General features: G+C 36.9%; 1 protein-coding gene across 2 annotated transcripts; it reads left to right on the top strand.

The window, feature by feature from the left end:
- The first annotated feature begins 555 nt into the window (after positions 1–555).
- arid5a (AT rich interactive domain 5A (MRF1-like)) lies at positions 556–24,340 on the top strand. 2 transcript variants are annotated; one of them, XM_007231479.3, is made up of 7 exons: positions 556–666; positions 9,736–9,821; positions 16,248–16,413; positions 16,868–16,920; positions 19,269–19,366; positions 21,953–22,109; positions 22,402–24,340. In XM_007231479.3, exons 1-7 carry the CDS (start codon positions 663–665, stop codon positions 23,596–23,598), a joined length of 1,761 nt encoding a protein of 586 aa, XP_007231541.3. In that variant the 5' UTR covers positions 556–662; the 3' UTR covers positions 23,599–24,340. The 2 variants fall into 2 exon arrangements, with proteins under 2 accessions (XP_007231541.3, XP_015456281.3); XM_015600795.3 differs by having other exon boundaries at positions 16,850–16,920.
- Positions 24,341–24,487: the final 147 nt, after the last annotated feature.

Below are 24,487 nucleotides of genomic sequence, written 5' to 3'. Positions count from 1 at the left end.
TTTCTAGAGATGGTTGTGTGTGAAAATCCCAGTAGGTCAGCCGTTTCTGAAATCCTCAGAACAGCCCGTCTGGCACCAACAACAATGCCACGTTTAAAGTCCCTTAAATCACCTTTCTCCCCCCATTCTGATGCTCGGAACTGCAGCAGATCATTTTGGCCACGTCTACATGCCTAAATGCACTGAGTTGCTGCCATGTGATTGGCTGATTTCTGATTTGTGTTAATGAGCAGTTGGACAGGTGTACCTAATAAAGTGACAGTGAGTGTATATATATGATTATAATAAAGAACACACATTTAATAAAGTGTCTCTAAATGACCGACTGGAACTACACGAGTCACAAGGCTTCAGTGGTGCTTGTTTATCGCTGACTCAAAACATGACATTCAACGAATAATGAAAACGAGACGCTCTCTGAGAGAAAACTCAAGGTCCCGTCGTGCCTTGCCTCAGCAAAGTAAGGAAGTAATAAAGAGTATTGCCCAATGAGAAGCGGAAGGACCAATCTGGTTCATACCTCAAGATTTCGAAAGGCTTTTGTTTTGCGGTGAGCGCACTTTGTGAAGCTGTTAACTAGAGTGCAGACGAGAGACGGCGAGTGGAAGGAAGCAGTGAGAGCACGCTGAATTCTGAAGCACTGGGCGAGGCACACTTTAACAATGGGTATGTCTACTTATGTGGGTCTTTTTTTTATACAACAGGTGGATTATGAAGATACATGCTGACCTTAAATGTTCACTTGTATTTATTAATCACCTGTTTAACACGCTGTAATGCCTGGAAGGGATACAAACTGTAAATCTACTGTCGAATCTACTGACAAATATTCTTATTTTGTAATATAACATCAGATAAATAATTCTAATCCCTCTAATTATCTCTATGATGGTAATACACTATAGTAATAACTACTTTTCTACTTTTTGTATTGTATTGTCTTAAATAGAGGTGCTACAAAGGGTTTTTTGAGGGATGCCACTGAAGAACCATGTTTGTGAAGAGATGAGTCTAAAGAGAACCCTCACTTGATTTAAATGTTCTTTACAGTCTTTTTATTTTTACAAACATGGCTCTTCATGGCAATTTAAAACAGGCTCTTTTATGGCATTTCTCAAAATACAATTTGTACAGTTTATATTTTTGGGAGTGTCCAAAGGCTTCTTTAAATGATGCCATAGAAGAACCACTTTTGGTTCCAGAAGAAGCGTCTTTTAAAGGTATGAAAATTCTTTATTTGAAGTTTTTTTTTTTTTTTTACTGAATTAAAAGTGGTTCTTTGGTTTCATAAATAATAGCAAGTGTTGAGAACCTTTTTTTGGTTACCTTTATAAAGCATACTTTCATGTTTAAGAAACCATGGGTGCTTCATTTGTAGCAGTTATTTTTTTAAGAGTGTACAAAGGGTTCTTTTTTTAGCGATACCACCGAAGAACAATTTTGGGTTCTATAAATACTATCAGTTAAAGAAGATGCATTAAGGTCTAAGATGTAAAGTTTTTTCAACTATTTAAAACTTCTCTACACTCTCACAAACATCTTACAAACAAGCTTCCATCTTTATAGAAGCAAATGTGTCTCTTCTGTGGCATTACTCATTATGTGTCTCTGTAAATATCTGTGTCTAATTATTAGCATTTCTTTATTCACTGCCAGGCAGTGGTCTGTAAATACTGTAGTTCACATTTAGAGTCGTATATTAAGAGCTTGTGGTTTTGAAATTCTAATCAGCTAAAGAAGCAGAGCTACACATAAAGGGTGTGAGATAAAGAGCCGGGTTGTGTTGCGTAGCGTACTGAATATAGAGGTTAGATATTTGTGACTGTAGGCAGAACTGAGGAAGTGGTTAAGGGAAACAGAAACATGTACAGTACTGCTGCTAGCGTAAAGAAAAAAAAAAAAACCCGCATCTGATAATCTCCTAACATACTGAAAATCCTATAAAGCTTATCGTAGCATGATAAGACTTATCATTTAAATGTTGGGGAAAAGAATCACACTTACGCTTATGGTGAGTAACCTGAGAGATCTTGGTAAGATCCTGTGGACATCCTCACACTTTTTTAAAACACTCACTGCCTGCAGTAGAGGTGGGCAATTATATTGATATTATAGCGTATCTTCGAAAATGTTGATTTTGTGAAATACTGTGTTTTTTTTGTCTGAGCATATTGTGAGTATTGTCAGTGATTAAAGAATGCTGAACAATCTTATTATTAAAAAACAGTCAGGGAGGGGCAGTGGATAAAAAAAAAAATGTGCGAACAATATAGCAGTTCTGGTCGCATTTTCTTTAATTCATGTAACCGATTTGCAATTTGTGCTAAGAATTTCTTTTATTCGAGCGAATGGTTTCTTTAATTCGAGCAAACTATTTCTTTATTATGAGTGAATGATTTTTATGCACACTACGCACTACGGCTGGGAGGGAAAGGAGCATTTTTTGCTCTTGATCTGTTACAAGGCTGCGTGATTATCATCAGTTATCTACATTTATAACCTGCTGATTATTAATGCTCTAGTGTTACAGTTAAATAACAGTGTGCAGATTTTGTCGTGGTGGCGTCGCTACTGGTAGCTGAGCATATTAAAATCAAAGTGATAAGTATGGGAGAGCTTTTAGAGAGCAGATAAAAAAAATGCTACTGTTATATTTGATATGTATGTTTGCATATTGTGATAAATATGGTGTATCATTTAAATGTTTTAAAATTTACATCCTCCATACGATATTGTGCAAAAAAGTTTAGGGTGTGTAAATTGATGTATAAAGTAATTTATCTGGGCTAACAATTAAGGATGGGACAGTATTTTCAATATTTTACAGGATTGTGATAATAAATTGTATCATATTTGTCTGAGCATGTTGTATATAATATCAGTGCTTAAAAACACTTACTAACTTCATTATAGTGTGTTTAATTAGTCCAGATTAAGGGAATAAAGTGCAACAGATGTTTTTAAATATTGTGATACAATATGTATACCATAATGCCCATACCTAATTAATAATATAATTATAATTATTAAAACAAACCACTGAGATTAGGTCTGGCTTAGTTTAAAAAAATCCAAAGTATTCCTAAAGGAAGGTCAGTGCCCAATAGTTCTAATCATATGTAATCAGTTTTTTTTTATTAACATTTTATTTTTTTATTACAAATCCATGCATCCATCTAAAGTTATAGAATGTATAAAGATAATTTTTCAGGTAAATTTAATGCTAAAACTGCCACATAATTTCAAACATTATTTAGGGTATCTTAAAATATTAAGAAATTGTATATGCACTATTCTGTCCCTCAAAAATGACAGTATTTGAAAAACTGTAAAACATGGTATGGAATGATTAACAGTCTACAACAGTCATCATTTAACTCTTATTCAGTCAGAAACTTCTATATTGTTTTCAGTAATTGTTAGGTAGCTATTTTCAATTGTAAATAATGTATTGTGTTGATCCACTTATAGGCCCTTATGGTTTAATGGAAACATTCAGTCAGAATGGTTATACTGCTTAAAAACAAGTGAATAGTCACCATATAGCACAAATGAAGTGACATCAAGTTGTGGTGTATAGTTTCCAGTCATTGTTAGCTATTTTAGAATATTTGACAGAGTTACACTACTGTTCAGTTGCTGTATTAATTCTTTTTTCTTATGTAAAACAGTAACACCATGTAGACATAACAACCTTCCTATTTGGATTATTTCATCAAATAACCATATATCAGCTTTTCACAAGAAGTCAGTCATTTTCTTTTGTTTTGTAACTTATTTTAAATGCAGTGTCTTCATAAATAAATTTTTAGTGTAAAATATGTAAAATTGTCCAAATAAAAAATTATTTAAAAAAAGAGTAAAAGTTGATAAATGGTTATTTGATGGCTCATTTGACATTGATGCCATTATAACTAAATTCTTGGTGGCATTTCAGCTTTATTTATCACCTCATTTCTTCTAGGATTTTCCTACATTTCCTTCAAAATGTTTTACTAAGCAAAGTAGGCTAAATTTGTGCACTTATCCGCAACCAAATGAATTTTATTTCATTAAAAAACAGTGGTTCTGCAACCTTTTAAAGGGTCATGTGGTGTTTTGGGGGCCTCAGTTTAAATTCAGCAGTGTATAATCTTAATCTGTTTATAGGTACATGGAAAAATAAAACATGTCAGCTGACCAACGTGATAATTCCCATTACAGTGTTATGGGCATGGATGATTAAAATGCAGAAGTCAAATAAAAGAAGCGTGTGATATCGAAAGCGCAGCGTACTGGATTTCATACGTAGCAATATAAGTGGACTGGAGAAAAGAGGAAGTTGGCCAATGGTTTGGCCACAGCTACTTCAGCACAAAAAATTGACCTGCCAACAAAAAAAGAAAGCTGACGCATTTTCACTATACCAGTGTGATGGCTGCTGCTGACACTGTGACAAGAGTTTATATATTACATTAATTTATTTCATGACACTGGCCCTTCAACAGCTACATTAAATGATCAAATGTTAGTGGAAACCCCTTCTAGTGTTCAGCTACTGTACCAGTTGCACCAGTTGCTGACACAGATGTGAAAAATTCACATGAACAAAGCTTGTCTAGTCCTTAAAGCGAAGTATTGTCAAAATAATAGGACTACATAGTGGCAACCTATTGCCAACATGCTTAATCTCAGACAAGGGCTAATTACGCAATAGAACATGAGAGGGAGTGTGTTGCCGCGAATAAAATCACGGCTGTGATTTGGTCGCACAAGCCGAAGGACTAGACCAGCTTTGTTCGTGTGAATTTTTCACATCTGTGTCAGCAACTGGTGCAACAGAGTAAGTAACTGAAAACATTCATTAGATGGGGTTTCCACTAACATTTAATCCTTTAGTGTAGTTGGTAAATGGTCAGTGTCATGAAAATTATGTCTTATTCAACATTTTTAATTTTGTAAATAAAAGACTCTCAAAAATTGATAATGAATATGCTTTAATACGGACTGTGCTTTCCGCCAAAAAGTAGTTCCACAACAAGTGAGCTGTAACAGAACTGTAGCTACAAAAAAACCCTGGTTTATACATTAGCTTGAAATCAAAATGGGGGATTAAAGGGGTTAGTAATGGTTAGAACCATGAAATAGCGCTGAAACTCTCCTCTCCTCTCCTGCTCTGTGGGGTTATCTTCATGTGAAAGCATTTCTGCCTGTTTGCTGGGTGGTGTTGGTTAGCTGTGCCTGAAAGACTGTGGTTAGGTTAGTGTAGCTTGCTTTAGCTCAGAATTAGCTTAGCTTAGCCTAGCCTGGCTGGTTAGGCAAGCGTGCCTTGGCTGGGCGCTAGCCTGTGCTAAGCTAATGCTGCTGCTGCTAGTACGCATGGAGGTGATGATACAAAAATGTCTTGTGTGTATGTATATGCCGTTACTCAGCAACACGTCCGCGGAGTGATAAATGTCACAAATATCAGCACGGTTAGAACACGTCTTAACCAATCAGATTGTGATTGGAACTAACTGTTATATAAAGGGATATTAAGAACAGAGCATTGAGAACTGTGGAACAATTATTTATTATTTTGGAATAATTGTGCTCCACGCAATGCTTTTGTAATGAGTTGGGTAAGAGGTGGGGTGCTGATCATCGATCTTTCAAACACAGCACACCAGCCACAGCCACTAAAACCAAAAGTGCCCTGAAGATGTGACACCTGTTGAAGAACTACTGTAGTAGGAGATAAAACATATGTAGCCATTGTAGGTTTAAAGATGTGTGAAATGTGCCATAATGTGTTTGAGCCGTAATATTTCATATTAGAAGAGGCAAGAGCTAAGCTGTGGTTTATACACACAGACAGGAAGCAGTGTTGTAATCGTGCGGTTTCATATTAGAACAGCTCTCTCTCTGTCTCTCATTCTACCCTTTCTGCTTTCTTTTTTCTTCTTTTTTCTTTATTGTTTTCTCCTTGCAGGTAAGGCTACAAAGAAAGACTCACAACTTTACCTCACAACTGCACACTGTGCCTATTAGCTCACTTTTATTTTGTCCTGTATCCTAGCTAGCTAAATGAGCCTTCTAGCCACATTTTAAGGAATTCTTAACGCATAGAGTCTCAAATTAATGAATAATTGACCAGTTTATCCACAAATCAAGCAAACATGGCAATATCCACACATACAGCCACATATTGTGACCTCTAGTCAGCAATATTCAACCTAGCTTAACGCTAGCTAAGCTAACAAAGCTTCAAAAGTGTTTTCATACATTGTACTGCTGGTGCTCTTGCTTATTTTAGTTTGTGAACTTTATTTGGTGCCCCTATTTTCTAAAACAATCTTCTAAAAACAATCTTAGAACATTAAACTCTTTCTTAGTGCCTTGTAACTGCACACTGCAGAAGCTGAAGTGAATTGAATATATAGAGTTTACTGGGTAGCTGCTGATTGACTCATGGCCCCAGCTGAAATCCTATTGTCCTCCTAAGGTGCTCCTTTTCTGTCATTAACGCTCACACAATTGAGAGGAAAAAAGAGAGTTTTTGTAGAGATAATTTTGCACCAAAACGTTTTACACAAAAATATATATAACCTGCAATCCAAATAGCAGATTATATGCATATAGACAAACGAAAAAATAGACTCAAATGAGAAATTTCAGAAGCTAATAATTTTCATATATATGTTTAGAGCTAACTGGCTCTTGTTTGTAGCACCTGCTTATCTAGAAATTGTATATTTTAACTGGATCCCCAATATGCGCACTTATACTTATTATCCCTGTATTCATGTCTGCTCTGAAGAATTATAGTTAGTAATTTTGGTGGTGTGTGTAAGTGAATGATGTGTTAGTGTGGACACGAGGCCAAAATGCAGAGAAAATTATAACCTAGCTAAGCTGTGTTAACTCAATTTTTTCCTCTTCTTATGTTCATAAGGCGATAATACTTGTTATTGTCTATTAACTACTTTATATTACTATTAGCCAGATTAACCAGTGGGTTATGTCGGGAGTCACTTAATAAAATTAGTAAAATTATTATAAGACTGTCATGATATTTTCATATGTTAGGAACACTTTAATGTTCCAATGATATAATACTAATATAATAGCAAAATAATACAGTTACACCCCTTCATAGGCCAATGAAAAGGACTTGTCTGAAAAGGACTTGTGGTGTAGTGAAACATAAAAAAAACTTTTTTAGAATAGCACACCTCCGTTTACCCTCAGCATTCCAAAATAAAGTGCTTTAAGCTAATGCTTTTTTATACACACAGTACCTCGAGGTAGTTCTCTGGGCGCCGCCATCTTGAAATTAAGTCACAATACGTTGACTGATGAGCACGAACGAATAGGGAGGAGAGGGAAACAAATTGCCTAATCTCTAGAATACTCATTCATTTCAACGTATAACTTAATTTCAGAATAGTGGTTCCTGGAGAGCTACCTCTAGGTACTTTGTGTATAGTCTTTTTAAATAAACTACCTATGCACTTTTAAAGTTCATTGTAAGCCTGTTGGGAGCTAAAAGCGCTGTATTTCAGAATGTTGGGGGTGAACAGAGGTGGAGTATTTAAAAAAAAAATAGTCCCCCCCCCCCCAGGTCCATTTCACACTGAATTTCTCTTTTACATATCATAAATAAATAAAAATGCTGATTTTAAACTACATCACCACTGACTTGTATATATTAATAAGTTCTCTTTGCTGAGAAAAACTTATTGGCCAATATTGTATTGAGGTTAGCAAATGAGGTCATATCCATATTGTTGCCGAGATTCTGGTAGGGTGGGTTCGTACAGGAAAAATTTGGTCATCGCCATGGTGTGTTGGTCAGAACATGACAGGGTACATCTTAACTGGGTTTTACTGGTTTACCTCTAAATACAGAGCTTGGTGGGTATGTGTGGTCTGAAACAATAAAATAAATATGTATCCTAAATAAGCAACATAATACATACACAAATCTCTCTAAACAATTTCAATATAAAAAAAACTTTATCTCATAATGAAAGAGGGACATTAAACAAAAGAGCTGTACAGTCCTTCCAGCAAAAAAGCACTAAAGCACTTAGTTGCTCATATCTCTCTACATCCTCTCTACAGCCTTTATTGGCTGAGAGTTTTCTCTAACTGTTAGTTATTATCAGAGAATGACACTTTCTTAAAGGGACCTTGCACCCATTCCGTCTTGTACACATACTGTATATTGTATGATAAGTCAATAACTATATGTGTTGTTACTGGTCACTAAATATACTTAAGCGACAGCCTTTTAAAAGAAAAATAAATATAGAAAATGCAAATGTCGCAATGCCTTCTGTCACTGGCCAAGGTAGTGAGGGGGTTTCTGGCAGCCCCATTTAAACAACCTTGTGGGCTTTTTTTTTAAGTAGGCCTGCTTGAAATAGTGCTCACTTTCTCTTTGCCTGGGAACAAACAAAGCATGTATGTTATTGTGACCTATTAAAAGGGTGAAATACGCAGTAGACGGGGTTGATACGTGGTTGGAAGCGCCTGCGTTTCAACTATATTTGTAATAATGTGCATGTTTCTATGTGCATTATCGTGGTGTAATCGACCAAAACATCCACAAAAAAAACTAAACATTTGTATCTTGCGCATTATAATGCGTATTCAGCTACTTTAAGTCCCTTGTCTAGTCCCTGTGAAGACCTATTGTCTAGAGCACATATGTCTAAACCTATTGGCATTGTGTTTATTACTACATGCCTTATATAACCCTCTCTCTGGTGTGGGCTGGATACAGAGGTATAAAGCCCCCCAGCATTGATCTGTGGAGCAGTGGAACTGTGTTCTCTGGAATTATGGTGCGCCAGTACTTCTGGGTTGAGCTGAGAAGTTAGAAATGAGGTGGTTTAAAGATCATCCAACATTCTGAGCTTACAAACACTCTTGTCGCTGAATAAAATCAAATCCAGTAGAAAGCCTTTCCTGGACCGAGAAGATGTTTACTCCAACAAAAGTGGAATTAAATCTTACTCTTTTATAATCCAGTTGATATAGAGTATTTTTAAATTATATGTTCCTTATCGTCGCTGTCCAATAAAAAACACTTATCTCCAGTTTTCTTTATTTTTAGTTTACTACATAATTTGGACAGACAAACCGTCCCTTACACTGTGCCAAAATTTCTTGATGAACAGTCCAATAGAAACTCTTCAAAATGACCTGAAATAATCTCTTTTTACATTGACGTCCATTGAAAGTTTACATGTTTTTTTTTTCTCTCCTGTAAAGTTGCTGTTTTGGAGATAAGTGTTTTTTATTGGACACCGACATTATGCTGATTTTAAAAAAAGGCCTTCATCTTTTCTTATTTGGGCAATCAGACTAGCTATGAATCACAAGGCTGTTTTTCTGGAGGGAGGTAAGAAAACAAGCTCATGAGATTCATGTGAAATGTCTGAATGTTCAACGTGGTTGAAAGAATGGAACAGACTTGTTGCAAAACGTCTGGTTGTAGCACACAATAATCACCACAACGCTTTTCACAGCATTTGTCTTTGCTGCTTGTGGTTTGCTGAAGGCACTTGTGGGTATCTGCTGCAACCGTAAAGTGGAGCAGAATGACAGTCACATTCATGCCATTTAAAACAGACAGTACTGTGTGAATTCTTATCAGACTCAGCAGGTACTAAGCTTTCATATATGAATACAGATAACAATCCGTCATTAAACACTGTCCTTCATACGTGCGTGTGTGTGTGTGTGTGGTGCTCTTTTCTCTTTTAGTGTCGGACCCTTGTGGAGAGATGAGTGGGGCCGAGGAGCAGATAGAGGTGTGTGAGGAGACTCCAGAGGAGAGTTCACCAAATCAGGTAAGAACAAGCTCCAAGAATACCACCTCAGTTTCTCTCATTTTCACCTAAATGAAGCTAAATTGAATTTGAATTTCTCAAAATACTGAGTCATTTCCATCCTGAATAATTTTACTGAACAATTACAGTAATAGTGTTTTGGGTAGAGTTATTGCATCAGATCAGTATTACGGCAAACACATGAAGTTTTGCCTCAGCCGTTCTTCACATGTATTCACATGACAGCTCTGAGATGAGTCAGGATAGGTTTTTTTTTTTCCTCATTTTTTAAAGTAATGTTTACAGAAAAATGAACACTTCCAGTAGATTAACACTCATCACCTAGTTTTATTATGATTACTGTACTTTATGGTTCTTTGAGTCAGAGGTTGCTGATTTAAAAGGGCAATTTTCTAAATTGTCTTGTATTTTCCTTTTCCTCTCTTATGTTGTACTTGCCAAAATAGCAGGCATTCCTTTTGTACAAGCATTTTTTTAGAAACTTATTTTTATTCCTTTAAAGCAGATATCAACACTTAGTGTTAAGGTAACACTGTGAGTGGTAAAAGTGAACACTGTTAGTGTTATTTTAACACAAATATTGCTGATTTATCTCTGGCAAATTTAATGTGTTAGAATTATAAACAGACTATATTTCATGTATATACACTTTGAAACAAGTAATTTGCCCCATGATAGCATTTAATGCTAATAGATTACACTTGTTGTTTCTGTATGGCTGCTCTGTATTTAGAACACAGTTTATGTGTCAATGGGTGGACCTAATAGCTGTATGGCAAAAAGGGATTATGTATACAGGAAAAAGTAAATATAGTGTTTTTTGTGACATCACAAATGCGTCAGCATGAATGGGTGGACCTACACTGAGGCCTATGTGTGTATGTGTAAATGTGTTGGTTTTCATGACATCAGAAAAACAATAGCTGTTTTTCCATACATGAACTGTATGACCTTTGTTTTGGTTTTTCCATGATACAGGCCCTTGATATAATGTGGCCTGAAAGTGGGAGAATTTGTGATATCATAATGCACTGGTTTAGCTAGATCTCTGAGGTTCCTTCTATTAGACACCCACCTGAAGCTCGAGGGAGATTTTCTCATAATTATAATGATAAAAGATGGTGTGGGTAAGGGCCCGAAATTGCCTGCAAAGTTTGAACAGTTTGCAATTTGAACAGCGCGTGGTTTTAGAGGTAAAAGCACAGCCTTCCGATCGCGTCTCCATCAACTTTCGCTCTGAGGGTGCTACTGACACGTCCACGGCTCACAACCCACGCATGTTTGTGCAATGTGAATGGGGTGGAAATTTAAGAGAAGCTGCTTACGGCAAAGTCTGTCAAGTCAGCTGGTATACGGTCTGTTTTTAGTCGCGGTTTCAAAAAGGGGCGGTGGGGGGGGCTGCAGTCGGACAACGAGCTCTTTCCTGTTTGAAACCTGAATGTAACATTCAACAGCTTTGTGGTTTAAATATAAATGAAATACTCACGCTGAACTTCAGCCAAAAGACAGAGGACTGAGTGGCTGTAGAAAGTTTACGCTGGTCCTGTTTGTGTTTTAAAGGTAAAGTTCGGCGAAAAAAAACAAAACATACAATCGTCACCTTATATCAAATCAAATAGTCAATTCTCCAAGACAGTTCTGCTGTCTGTTTCTTTAGTTTTGCAATTATGCATTGAATTAGGAAGCTAATTATTTAGAATAAGCATTAGCCTTGTGCTAACTGCCCAAACAGACTTGCTAATGTGGTTTGTAACACTATTGTGCCTCACGTTTATCTATTAAACTGTACAAACAAAGTACCGGTATAAACAACAGCTTATAGGTGGACCAATTTTGTCCATTTTACTGACAACAGTTTTAACCTTCCCAGAGTTTACCTCTTTTAGTTTTTGCCTGTTTAATTGGCTCCAAGATAATCAGATTCCAAGAAAAGCTCAAAAGCGTAATCTTCCCCGAAACTAGCGTTCAAAGTTGTCAATTTCACAGGAAGTGTTTGTGCAGATGGCAGCCTCTTAACTCTGTGGGTGAAATTTCAGTGAAGATGAGTCAACTCTGGTCAGGCAACCATACCATACACAGAGAAAAAGATATGCTTGAGGCTTGGCTGGTAGAAATAGCTTACTTCTTGATGATGTAGGCTCACAAGATAGGGTATGGTTCGATCGTTTGACTCATTTAGGGTTACCCCTTTGTGGCCTACATCTGCAATATTATTCCCTTCACAGAATAGAGAAGAGATTAAGGCTTTGGCTTCGTTATTACTCATTCTAGTACACAGAAAACAGGGGCCCACATCTTCAATATTACTCAGTAACACCGGCAGGGACCTACATGCTCAATATTAGTCATGCAGAAGCTCGCTTCTGGGAAGCAGTTAGCATGCTGAGGAACTCAATTCAGCCTGAAACCCTGTGAGTGAACTGTGTGCATCACAAACATGAAGCCCCTGCACAACCACTACCGACGTCAGATGGAAAGTCGAGGGTTTACTGTACACCGATTCTGAGGACTGGCCTTCTTTAATCTGATTCCTCAAACTGATGCAATGCAGACTCATTTTTGTACAGATATTGTCAGCGTACTTTTTGAAACTGAAATTTGGTGTAATAAGGATCAAGGCAGAGGCCACAAATCAAATAAACAAACAAATACACAAACATTAAATTAAACAAAGTGCATATACTTCCCCAGCAACACAAATACTCCCTCCGTAAAAGTGAATCATTAGTGAAACTAATGAGAATTTGCTATGAAGACAAGTACCAGTAATCAGTAACATTTACATCATATGTTCCTTCCCACATACGTCTTACTGGCAGAAATAGAAGACTCACACAGAAGTGGACATTCCAGCCCCAAGCACGGTGAGCTTGTTTTGCACTGGCGCTATGTGGCTAACATAGCTACCAATTATGGTAGCTAGCTTAAATTATTAGTTACAATAAATTAGCATTGCTTATTTACCTGACATTTCAATATTGAACTAAAACACCACAATTATTACAGGAAACACTTATTTCTAACCACTTTAGCGCATCCTTTTTAACAGTGCTAAACACAATTTGAGGAAACTATAATAAGTACATGATGCAGTTTGTTGTTCATGATGATAATCTGTGACAATAATCTTTCACAACCTTGTCTTGGGATATTGGCAACATTAAAGATTTTGAAAGCCATTGTTTTCCACTGTGGGTACGGCTAGATCTGTGGAGCTTTAATCAGCAGTAAGGGTTTTTTAGCATTAGATTTGTGAAGAATTCAGGAACAAATAATCTTCCACATTGACCACAGTTCTTCTCTCACTTCGTGAAAATGTTTTAGATCGGTTAAGTGTGTGATTGATCCTATGACAGTTGGTGTATGTTTTCTGCTACTCTGGCGTTTTTCATTTCCTGCTTGTGGCCTGGGATTCACTGGGCTGCTTTGTCCTGCATTTGTTTACCTTGTTGGCATTCGGGACACTTCCACTCTGACTGGGTTTCTGTGCTTATTAGACCACTTTTATAACATCGAACCCTGGCTGGATTTGAGTTAGTCATTAATTGTATGAATATTCAGTAATTAGTGACATTGAAACCACTTTGGTGAAAGGAAAATGTTTCAGAGGTTGTGTATTAATTTGAACATTGTGACATTTAAATTAGTTTAGAGTGGTTTAATGTGTAATGGTTCAATTTTAGAGAAGCTATTTTTTACAATAGCTGTTTTGTAAACCTGGGGTCACTTTGCCAACAATACAAATACATCAAACAAAATATTAGATATAGTGCATGTATAGATAAGATAATACAATTCGTTATTAATCCCACAGCAGAGAAGTTTGCAATGATACAGCAGCGCAGAGGACAGAACTAAAGAAGTTTCAACAAATTTATTTACATAAAAAAATACAAGAGAATATAAAAATACAAAAATTACTTACTGTTGTAAGATTATAAACCCTTCAATCACCTCTGTGCCTCAACCTTTTTTTAACAATTCTGACTGTATTGTTTTACATTCTAATGGTCATTGGAAATATAAGAACAATTATAATTTTTTAACATTTATGTTGAACATTTAGGCAGGAGAAACAATCTGGATTAACTTATTAATAATATTAAAATATTAATACTTTTAATTATAAAGAGTGTTTTACTAATTGTGCAAACCTTTACTGCAGGCTGTGTTTTTATCCTAAAGCAGATTTATTAATGCAAACATTCCAATGTTTACTATGTAATGTATTGTATTATTTTATAAAAATATGATACAATATAGAGAATATTATTTATTTTGTTTCATTCCAAAATTAACAATATGCTGCTGTTATATAGAAAAAAACTATAAGTTACTTTCATCAAGCCAAGAATCTGATTCTGAATTCAGAATTTAGAAGTGTAACTACTGAGTTTCTAACAAATAACATCAGCCAGAGCTTGTAAAGCCACTTATCGTACCCGGAAAATAGCTACTGTACTGTGCTGCCAACCAAAACCCCATTCACATCTCACTTCTAGATTCTTCTGTAAAGTGAAGAGGGTGTTAAACAGGCTTTTTACAGCTCTTACAGTAAGCGTCTTCTGTTTGTGACTCTGTGCACCGGTGCATTCCTGCTGAGGCTGAGAGTGCAGCTCTGTGCAGTGACTCCTGTGTGAAACCCCCAGCAGCCTTTCCGTTTCCCTTCAGACAGGATGGCTGGTTACTTATTGAAAGTGGTGGTAAAAACCTGCCGTGTTTTCGTTTTCTCACTCTTACTATGACTGGGTCCGGAAGATGGAGGCACGAACCCGTATTCACCTGTAATTTGATATGAGATGATGAGAAAGTGAATCAGATAGCTGTTATTGTTATTTAAATCAGAGTGTTTACATGAAAGTGAAATTTAAAAACGACTCAAAGCACAATATAGAAGATTTCCTAGTAATTTAAAGGACAAGTTCAGTTCAATATCAAATATACATCCATATTCATCCATCCATGCAGCTTGAATATTCACTCAGTTCCTGCAGATTTTAAGGTAGGGGTTGATAGCACACAATTTCACAATCACAGTTCGTTCCATCTCATGTACCACATGTGATGCGAATAACAATAAAATATCCTTGAATCCTTATGTAGCATCTCACACAATTTCAATTTGGGTTTTTTGTCTGGTGATGCGGCTGAGCATGGCATAGCATCTATTTTCAGATGGCAGCACTATGTGGACGAGCATTGTTTATTTAGAAAAGGTACAGGATCACTGGTTTCAGGACCTTATTTACAAAACTTTAATAGATCCCCACACCATAAAACCATACCTGTCAAGTCTCCCGTTTTGGCTGAGAAACAACTTTACTATACCCCTTTTTCCTGCCGTCCTCCTGTATTAGCATTTTTCTATAAATTTCCCATATTATATTATAGTTAAAAAAAAATAAAAAATCTGTTTTTCTCCAAACTGAAATGTCACAAACCTTCACGAGAACGGCTACCCAGGCTGCTGCAAGTGGCAGTTCTCGCGAGGTTAGTGCCAACAGCGGCAACTAATCCTGGAACAACAAATAAGAGAGGTGGATGGATGCAAGGAGAGAGAGAGGACATTCCTGCCAGAAAAAAACACCATACTTTGATGATGCATACTCATATATACTCCTTCTGACTGCAGAAAATACCATTGATCACAACAAAATAACATTAAAATAAAAAATACTATATAATGATATATTATAATTAATATAATAACAATAATTACTCCATACTATATCATGATACTTTGATACTGAACCTCGGTTGGGCAGCAAATTTTCCTTATTTTCATAGGTATGCATGAAGCTAGGCCTTCTGGACATGTGATGTGTGACAACAAATCAATGATCTTCATTCTGTATGACTTGGTGCCGCTCCGCTTCATTCAGTGTTGCAAAGTTACTGTAATAATAACTGAGACAGTTGCAGTGCTGTTGATGCTGTTATTTAGTGGTTTCTTGGTATAGGTGTTGCTAGGTTGTTGTCAAGTGGTTGCTGTGGCTCCTGTACATTTCACATAACGTTTATTCCTGTGGTAAAAAATACACTGCGTCTTATCCAAAAAGCTGTATACAAGTCTGACTTGCACATTTTGAACAAATAATTGGAAGTTGGAATAGCGTTGATTTTTCAAACACTTTAGGTTAAAAAATGTGACCATATTCCAGAAGAAAATTATATAAAAATATTATTAAAAATAATGATGCATTTGCTTTAACTTCTTACACCCAAAAACATTTGGCTGCCTGAACAACCACATCTGGAAGAGAGAAATTGTAAAATTATATCTTTTATTTATTCTGTGACATTCTGTGATGTACAGTCTTCTTGAATCCAGGCTAAAATATTTACATTTTCTATAAACTTTTAGACCTTATAAACATTACAGCTTAAGACTATAGACACCAACTGTGTGTGTTCTGATTGTTTTAGTCCAACAGGGAGATGGTGAACCCAGAGCAAACCAACAGCAACGCAGAAGAATCCCTGACTGATCAGTCACTGAGTGAGGAGCGAGCCTTCGTGATCAATTTGTATCGTTTTATGAAGGACCGAGGCACACCCATTGAGAGAATCCCTCACCTAGGCTTTAAACAGAGTGAGTACAGTTGCTCAGTAGCAACGTTCATTATTGTACATAAAATCACTTTACATTTATTTACATTTTCATGTGAAGGGTACATTTTGAATGTTTGCACTAAGAGTTAATTGCCATCACAGTTACTGTGTATCTTTATTTTCACAACCAGCTGAGTGAAGCATTAATTTAATGCAGGATATTACACTTCTATTTATATTTATGGGTCAGTGTTAAGCAGATGCTCTAAAGACAATTTTGACTTGAAGAATGGTCACCACATTGTACACTGTATGCTACTTTAAAATACACAAAAAAACTAAAAGTAATCAAAAAGATAAAAAAATAGTATTTAAGCAGTTTTGTGTTTTGGTGTTATTTTATGTATTAATGTATTATTACCTACAACAGTGAGAAAGATGTAAACTGTTGAACAAACCTTCATTTTGACATTTAGGCTTTCTGACTTTTACAGTCAACCTGTGGAAAATCTACAAAGCCGTGGAGACGCTGGGAGGCTATGACTCGGTAAGAGCACAGACACACACACACACACACACACACACACACACACAATCTCAAATACTATACAGCAATTTTACAGCATATAGTTATTACTGCAGTAAAATAAAGTCAACGGAGTTAAAGAGGAGGTAAACCATCATGTACCAATCAGCAAAGGAACTGATTGTTAGACTGTTCTCTTTTTGGACGTTCTGGTCAAGAACAAATTCTTAAGCTCCAAAGAGAGATTTGTGAGCTACTGAAAAGCAGGTACCAGGATGAACCTACAGAACTACAAAACACTATTTAGTATAGAGAATAAGTAGATTATTTTTTTCAGTAGGAGTAAAAATAATTACAGCTGCCCAAATTAAGGGTGACTGGAACAGTTTCGTTATAGGTTTATTTTCTTGCATGAAGAAAAAAAAATGTTTTTGCTTAGCTCAAGTTGTGAAACCACACAATTAAAATAAACATCCTCAGTATTACAGTTATTGATCATTTATTCGGCTATTTGACTTTGACACCCTTAATGCAGTATCTAATGCACACGTCTAATGCACACATCTAAAAACCTCATCAGAAGTAGTTTATAAGTTACTAGCTGCTGGCACTTTTACTATGCCCTGTACCCTTCATGTGCAGTGTGCTGGTCTCTAAGTAGCGTCCATTTGCACGTTGAGCGATAGTATCACACCTTCTGCTGTGGTGGAGCTGAGAATGAGGTCATGGCCATAGCTAGAGCATCTCTCAATGGAAACTTGTGCTGGCTCGAGCTCATCCCGAGTTCACTTGAAAGCAGTGGCTGTTATAACCACAATGAGAGCAGAGAGGGTCCAGCTTCGCCTTCAGCCAGCCAGCAGGCCCGACGCTGCAGGCCTGCTACCCCCTACTCTGCTTTGTTGTCCAACACCCAAAAGTTTCCGTTCACTCTGTGTGTCCTTGCACCTCAAGATGCATGTATATATATATATGTGTGTGTGGTTAGAGTGAGTCTGACTGTAGCCACCTGTATGTAAGAGTTTGACCAGTGGAAAACGACAGTTTATGCAAGTGTATGGTGTAGAAAACCTGGACGAAGTGTAAAATGATGACAAGAGTGTCAGGGCTAAAAGAAACTTGAGGACACAAACATGGGTTTGGTGTAATACAATAATTATATAATGAACTGATTTAATAATTAAATTATAATTTCTTGATACATAAATTCAGTTATTATACTAAATTAAAATGCAGATCTTTCAGATATAAAAGAACCATGGTTGTTGGAATACCATTTTATTAAAAGAGAGTTCCACACTGTTGTTACAAATCATTTGACACAAAATGTAGAATAAATTGCTAAAATCGTTAATCTGAGAAATTTGGCTGGATATCTAGCTTTGGTTCTGCGTTTTAAGCTCAATGAAGGCAGTCTGAGACACATTTGAAGTGACTGAGATGGTGGGAGGTCCAGTAAATGAGTGGGAAGTCTGGCTTAACCTCTGGTCTCCACTAAGCAACATGGCAGACATTTTTTGCTTCATTTCTATAGAAAGGAAAGTTAATTAAACCATGGTGCTCATCTTTTACTAAATGTTTCAGAATCATTTGTATTATTTTTATATGTGATTTGTTTTTTAATATATGAAATGTAAATTATTTGCATATTATTATTAAATTTTACAGCATTTATAGCCCGGGCTAACATCAGTTCTGCAGTGATCGAATGCAGTATGAATCCTGTCTAGTTCTACAGAATAGGGTTGGTGAACTCCAGTATATATTAAATGAGCATATTAAATTAAGCCTTTTTGGAACACAGAGTGGGCTTAAAAACCACGGTGTACATAAGGGTACAACAAGTTTATTTTGGGCAGGTATGAGTAATGGGGGTTCACAAACATTGATTACATGAATTACTCCCCTCTAACCACCTCCCCCAAAGTACCTTACAGTAATCTTACGTATCAAATAACATATTGGCGTTAGTAATGCTACTGCAAGACCATTATCAGGAGAGGAAAATACACAGAGTGTGAGAAACCCTTTGAAACACACAGTGACTAGTTGTGGCGATTCAGTAGTGGTGCATTATGAGTAATGGGGATTCAAACTGCGAAAGGCTAATCACGCAATAATTATCTGTGATAGCCTCTGTGACAGCAGGCCTTCATCATATATCAGTGTCTTACTAATACTGATAGCTCCAGCAGTGAGCAGGGATGAGTAAAAACACAACACTTCTGAGTACATCTGGCGTTATTTTCTTCAGAGATTAAGAGGCGTTGTGAAACACTTTTACTTGATATCTGAGTTGATCTGAGAAGGATCAGTGCTTAGAGATGGATTTATGAGAGAGTTTTAAACTGTGTATGTGTGTGTGTAACCAGGTGACAGCTCGACGGTTGTGGAAGAATGTGTATGATGAGCTGGGTGGGAGTCCAGGCAGCACCAGTGCAGCCACCTGCACCCGAAGACACTATGAGAGGTATGATTTACCTCAGCAATTTGGCTAATGGACTAGCCTGTCATTATTAGAATACTTATGATTTTTTCCTTTTTATAAATTATTCACCATATTTTTTGGACTACACAGAAATCATGTTTTCCAAAATGTATCACTTTTTATTGTAATAAAATGTGTTAAAAGTATTCACATTCATAACTCAGGTAGAAGTATACACACTAGAGTAAAGTAAAAATACTTCTGTAAAAGTTGAAATATCAACTCAAGTTTTTACTCAATTAAAAGTGTAAAAGTACTGATTTCAAAACTAATTAAAGTATAGAAGTAAAAGTAATGTAAGGGGGACAATGCCAAAGGAACTTGTAGTGCACTACCCCTCCACCCCAAAGCACATTTTTCTGAAAGCCATAATGACTGTAATATTATATTAATATTATATTAATGTTGGAAAATTTTATATAAAGTATAAAACAATAGGGTGTCGGAATGGAATATGTTTTCTTAACAATGAGAAGCCGGATTAAAAGAAAAGCTGAAATGAAGTAGGAGTAACATGGCTATTGTTTAAAATGTAAGCAGTAGAAAGTTCAGATAATTGTATGAAAGAATTATTATGTATAAGAAGTAAAATTAAAGAGCCGTCTGAAAATAATTACTCCAGTAAAGTAACCAATTTTTATACTTAAGTAGGGTAACAAAGTATTTGTTCTTTGCTACTTGACACATTTGACAGTATGCATTAATGCATGTGTCCACTACTTTCTCAAAGGGGTGTTTATCCCAAGATGACAAGTTGGACAGACAATTCATGGACACGTTGATATAGCTTGATCTTTTTCTGAAATATCTAAATGGTAAACATCAAAACTTCAACAAAATCTATATTTAAATACCCCCACATCATAGAAATTCTGTTTAAAATTTACAAAAAGTTTTTTTTAATGAAGGTTAGCATTCCTCTATATTTGTTATAATGAGTTTATTCAGAATAAATCTTGTTAAATGTATTGTTACACAGTGTTTTTATGATATTTAAACAACTATGCTGTGGGCACAAAGACACAATATATTGATATTGCCCCGTGTCGCCTCACAGTCTGGCTACAAATTAGCGTAAAGTCTGAAAACTGGTCAAATTAGATGACACTGACAAAGCTGTTAGCATCGATTAGCAAAACAGACTAGCATCTAGAATCACAAACATCGCAACAACTGTGTTAGTAGAGTAAAAAAATAACAACCTTGCCAGTAATTAAATTGACAGATTAGTTAAATATTGTCACTGCAGAGTGTGTGGGGGATGTTACAGTAACAGTGGTATTAGTAGCTAATTCTAGCCGCTTGCTACCTTTACATATCTGTCTCTGGAGTTTGTAACTAAACTCCAGTGTACATTGTACATTGTTTAAATGTGTAAATGCTCTTTTTGTGGCTATGTTTGTGATGTACGTCTGTTGGCCATTGTGGCAGTAATAAGCCACCATTGTTGTTTCTAGGCTTAGTAGACAGCAGGTCACAGCTGCTTTAGCTCCTTAAACAGAATACCCCAAAGAAATGAGCTCCTTAAATCAGCTGTGTGCCGCCACCTACTGACAGTGTAGGTTTAATAGCAGCCTCATGGTAGCCTCATTTTCATATAGCTTGGGGTCAATGGCAATGCACGCCTTGCTATTTTCAACAAGAGCTTTTTATCTTTTACAAACACAGAGTAATAATACATATATATTTCAAATTTTACTCTAGATTAACACATAATTACAAATGAAGAGGAATATTACCCTTCACTTTAAATTTCTTAAGATGAAAAAAACAATAAATAATTTTTAAATACATTTATAATAATATTTTTTTAATTATTAATTTAGCTATTTTCATAAATATTGAAATTTGTCCAGGAATTGTCTGTTCACCCTGGTATATTTTGGGATAAACATCCTTTTAAGAAAGTAATGTTGTGGTAAAATATCAAAATAATTAAAAGGTATCTTTGAAACAGAATATGGGTCACCATGAACAATAAAAAAAAATATTTGCAACTCTAGGTCAGCGTCGTTTTCACCAAATGCCAATTTCCATTAAACTTATCCACCCTGTCATTATTTACCTTGTCATTTTTTTGGCTTTGCGTTTATTCTAAAAGTCTTTATGTAAATACTTGGTTTGCCGTCTTGGCCAGGTCTCCCTCAAAAAAAATGTCAAGAGACATCCTGGTTAAATAAAGGTTAAAAAAATAAAAATTAATGGATTTTTGGCATCATATTTATAGGACTTTAGACACAGAAATTATATTTCCGCAACCTAAGCATTTTTTTTTGTTATGCACTCATCCAGCTTGTTTTGGCAAGCTGCACAATTTAGTCGTTTATATAATTAATATTTAATTTATTTATGATTTAATAAATTTGAGTATTGTATGTAAAGACAGTATTCTGAGTAGAATGGCTTTGCTTTTATCAAGCAGCCTCCCTAGCACTGGCTTTTAACATAGACCCCTTAATAAGTCTCATACGATATGAAAATAAGAGAGAGCAAGAACCTGGAGTCATTTTGTCCTATTCTAATTTCTACATCTTTAAGTCATGTTTGTGCCTTTTCTTCTCTCAACAGGTTGGTTTTGCCATTCGAGAGGCACCGAAAGGGTGAGGAGGATAAACCCCTTCCACCTTCAAAACCTCGTAAACAGTACAAGAGGAGCGATGAAAACAAGAGCAGCAAAGCAGAGGGCAAGAAGAGGAGGAGAACAGTGGAGAGAGATGAACTGGAGGTAATGTCTCAATGTCTCAAATGTCAGGTGTCTAAAATCAATATTGAAATGTAGTGAATGGCAGTGGTTCTAAAATTACGAAATATGCCCCCAGAGCATATTTATTTTGTTTGCTGTAATACTTTCCAGTTTAAAGATATAATTTGTTGAAAAATGTAATCCATGTGATTTATTATTAGCCAATATGTTTGGTATTTGAAGTTTGGTCCTTTGCTCCTTGATTAACCTTGACAAACATCTGGACTAATGTTCTGACCCTTGCTATGTTATGTCCTGTGTTTTTTTTTTTCAGGAGACGCTCAGAGCAGATCACCACTGTGAGAGAGGCTTGTGCCCTCACCCCAGTTCTTGGCCCATGTCTTCAGAGCATCCAGAAAGTGACAGACTTGCCCAGGGTATGCTCCCAGACACCTGCCCTAGGGAGAAGCCCCTGCTCCAGCCCCTGAGCCCCGCCCTGGTCATTTCCCCTCTGGAGAAGAAGAAGCGTCTTGCACAGGCCAGCCTGAATCTGCCTGCGGCCTTGGAGGAAGGGAGCGAGCCAGAAAGACCCTCGGTGATCCAGTTATCCCACTCTTCTTCCTCCCAGTCTCCGGCCCGCGTGAGACATGCCTCTGATGGCTCACCCCTTCCCCTCTCCTCTCCATCTGCCTCCCCCTCCCGCAGCTCTTCACCCTACTCTGTGTCCTCTGAGGAGGGTGTGGCTGGCCCACCCCGGAGGCAGACACCAGCTCCTGAAGTGGAAAAGCAGCAGAAACCAGCGCAGTTTGGTTGTCTCCCTAACACAGAGGCTGGAACTATGCGAGTTTGCAAGCCTCTAAGCCGCTACCCTTTACCCAAAGAACTTGCTGGAATACCCCGTCAACATTACCAAGACTTTATGCATGTCAGTCCCGCACATCAGGACAAAACTCAGAGGATGTTGCCAATTTGGGCCACAGATGCCAAATTGGGATTGAGGCACTCGGCCCTCCGGAACTCTGTATCTGCATCCCCTGGACCAAGTTTCTGGGTGCCCTCTGCTTCCAGCTTCACTAAGGTCCTTCCTCGGAGGACGGGATCACTACAGCCATCCTACAAACCACACCACCACCACCACCAGCCCAATTCCAAAAGGCCCAGCAGCGCCGAAGCCTACATGAAAAAGACCCCTTTCACGGACAGAAAGGACAAAACCAAGATGGTGGTGCCCAAACCCGTTCCACCCCAACATTACTTGGTTCACTCACAGGCGAGTTTGTCCGTACCTTACCTAGTCCCAGCTTTTGACAGACCCAGAATAGAAGCAGTGGAACAACTTAAATCCGTCCAGCCCTTCCTCCTCCCCACTCATCTCGCCATCCCTCCGTCCCAAAGTCATCCCACACATCCTTTACCAGTGGGAACCACCTTTTCTGGACCTTACGAAGCAGCCTTGCGCTCATATCCTTATCCACTGCCACTGTGGCACCCACCTGCTGGCTTTAGCATGGCAAGCCTGCAGCCATATTAACAACCCTGACCTGCTCTTGGACCTGGAGATGGTTAAACTGCAATGCCATTCAATCAGTTCCTTTCATGATAATGTATCTAGGACTATTTGAAAGGTTAAAAAACATGTACTTTTTGGCACTTGTACTGAAGATGCTCATTTGGATTTGACATATTGATATCTGCATGTAAGCACTGAACCTTGGAGTAAATACTTCTGCTCATCAAGTAGTAACAAAAAAATGTAAAAAAAAAACAAAAAAAAAAAAACTCAATATCTCATTGCTCAATGTCTATCATTGCTGTCCTTCAAAAACCATGGCAACTGTTTCTTTTCCACACCTTCAAAATTCCATGATGAATAGACCAAAGGAAATGCTCCAGAATTACATGGAACAAAAGCATTTGACTTTTTTTGGTTGTTCATGTTCCTGTTAACATTATTTTGGAACCAAAGTTTTTGATGTTAAAACTAGTTTAAACATTTTTTTGTTGGTCTACAGTACAATGAATCACTTTCTTCTCAACCCGATGCAGTATAGTATGCAGTACATGCATGATTAAGTAAGTGCAGATTTTGCATAGTAAAACTCAAATGAAACTTGAATATGAGAAATTGTGAAATCAACTTAAGTAACTTGATCCATTTCTTGGCTGAATGTCACTGTTTAGAAAACAGACCACCCGCAAGTGTTTTTGCCATGTAAATTTGTAAACTATGTATAATATATTTTATTTTCTAAATAAATTTGATATAAAATGCATATGTGGTGTTTTCTGTGATTATCTACTATGTGCCTTTCTCTAGCCTGGGGCACATATCCTCTGGCTCCTTTATAAGGCAGAGTGCCCCCTTGTGGCAACTGAGACAGACTTCATAAGACAGTCAAGAACCAGCCAAGACACATGTC

Source organism: Astyanax mexicanus, chromosome 12, assembly GCF_023375975.1.
Source record: "Astyanax mexicanus isolate ESR-SI-001 chromosome 12, AstMex3_surface, whole genome shotgun sequence".
NCBI classification, from domain to species: domain Eukaryota; kingdom Metazoa; phylum Chordata; class Actinopteri; order Characiformes; family Acestrorhamphidae; genus Astyanax; species Astyanax mexicanus.
The sequence above is the reverse complement of the archived record's forward strand: the minus strand, read 5'-3'. Positions and strand labels throughout refer to the sequence as shown.

Coding starts and splice junctions, on each gene's coding strand:
- arid5a (XM_015600795.3), top strand. Junction 9,822..16,247: donor AGGAGAGTTCACCAAATCAG/GTAAGAACAAGC, acceptor TGATTGTTTTAG/TCCAACAGGGAGATGGTGAA. Junction 16,414..16,849: donor TCACCTAGGCTTTAAACAGA/GTGAGTACAGTT, acceptor TTTGACATTTAG/GCTTTCTGACTTTTACAGTC.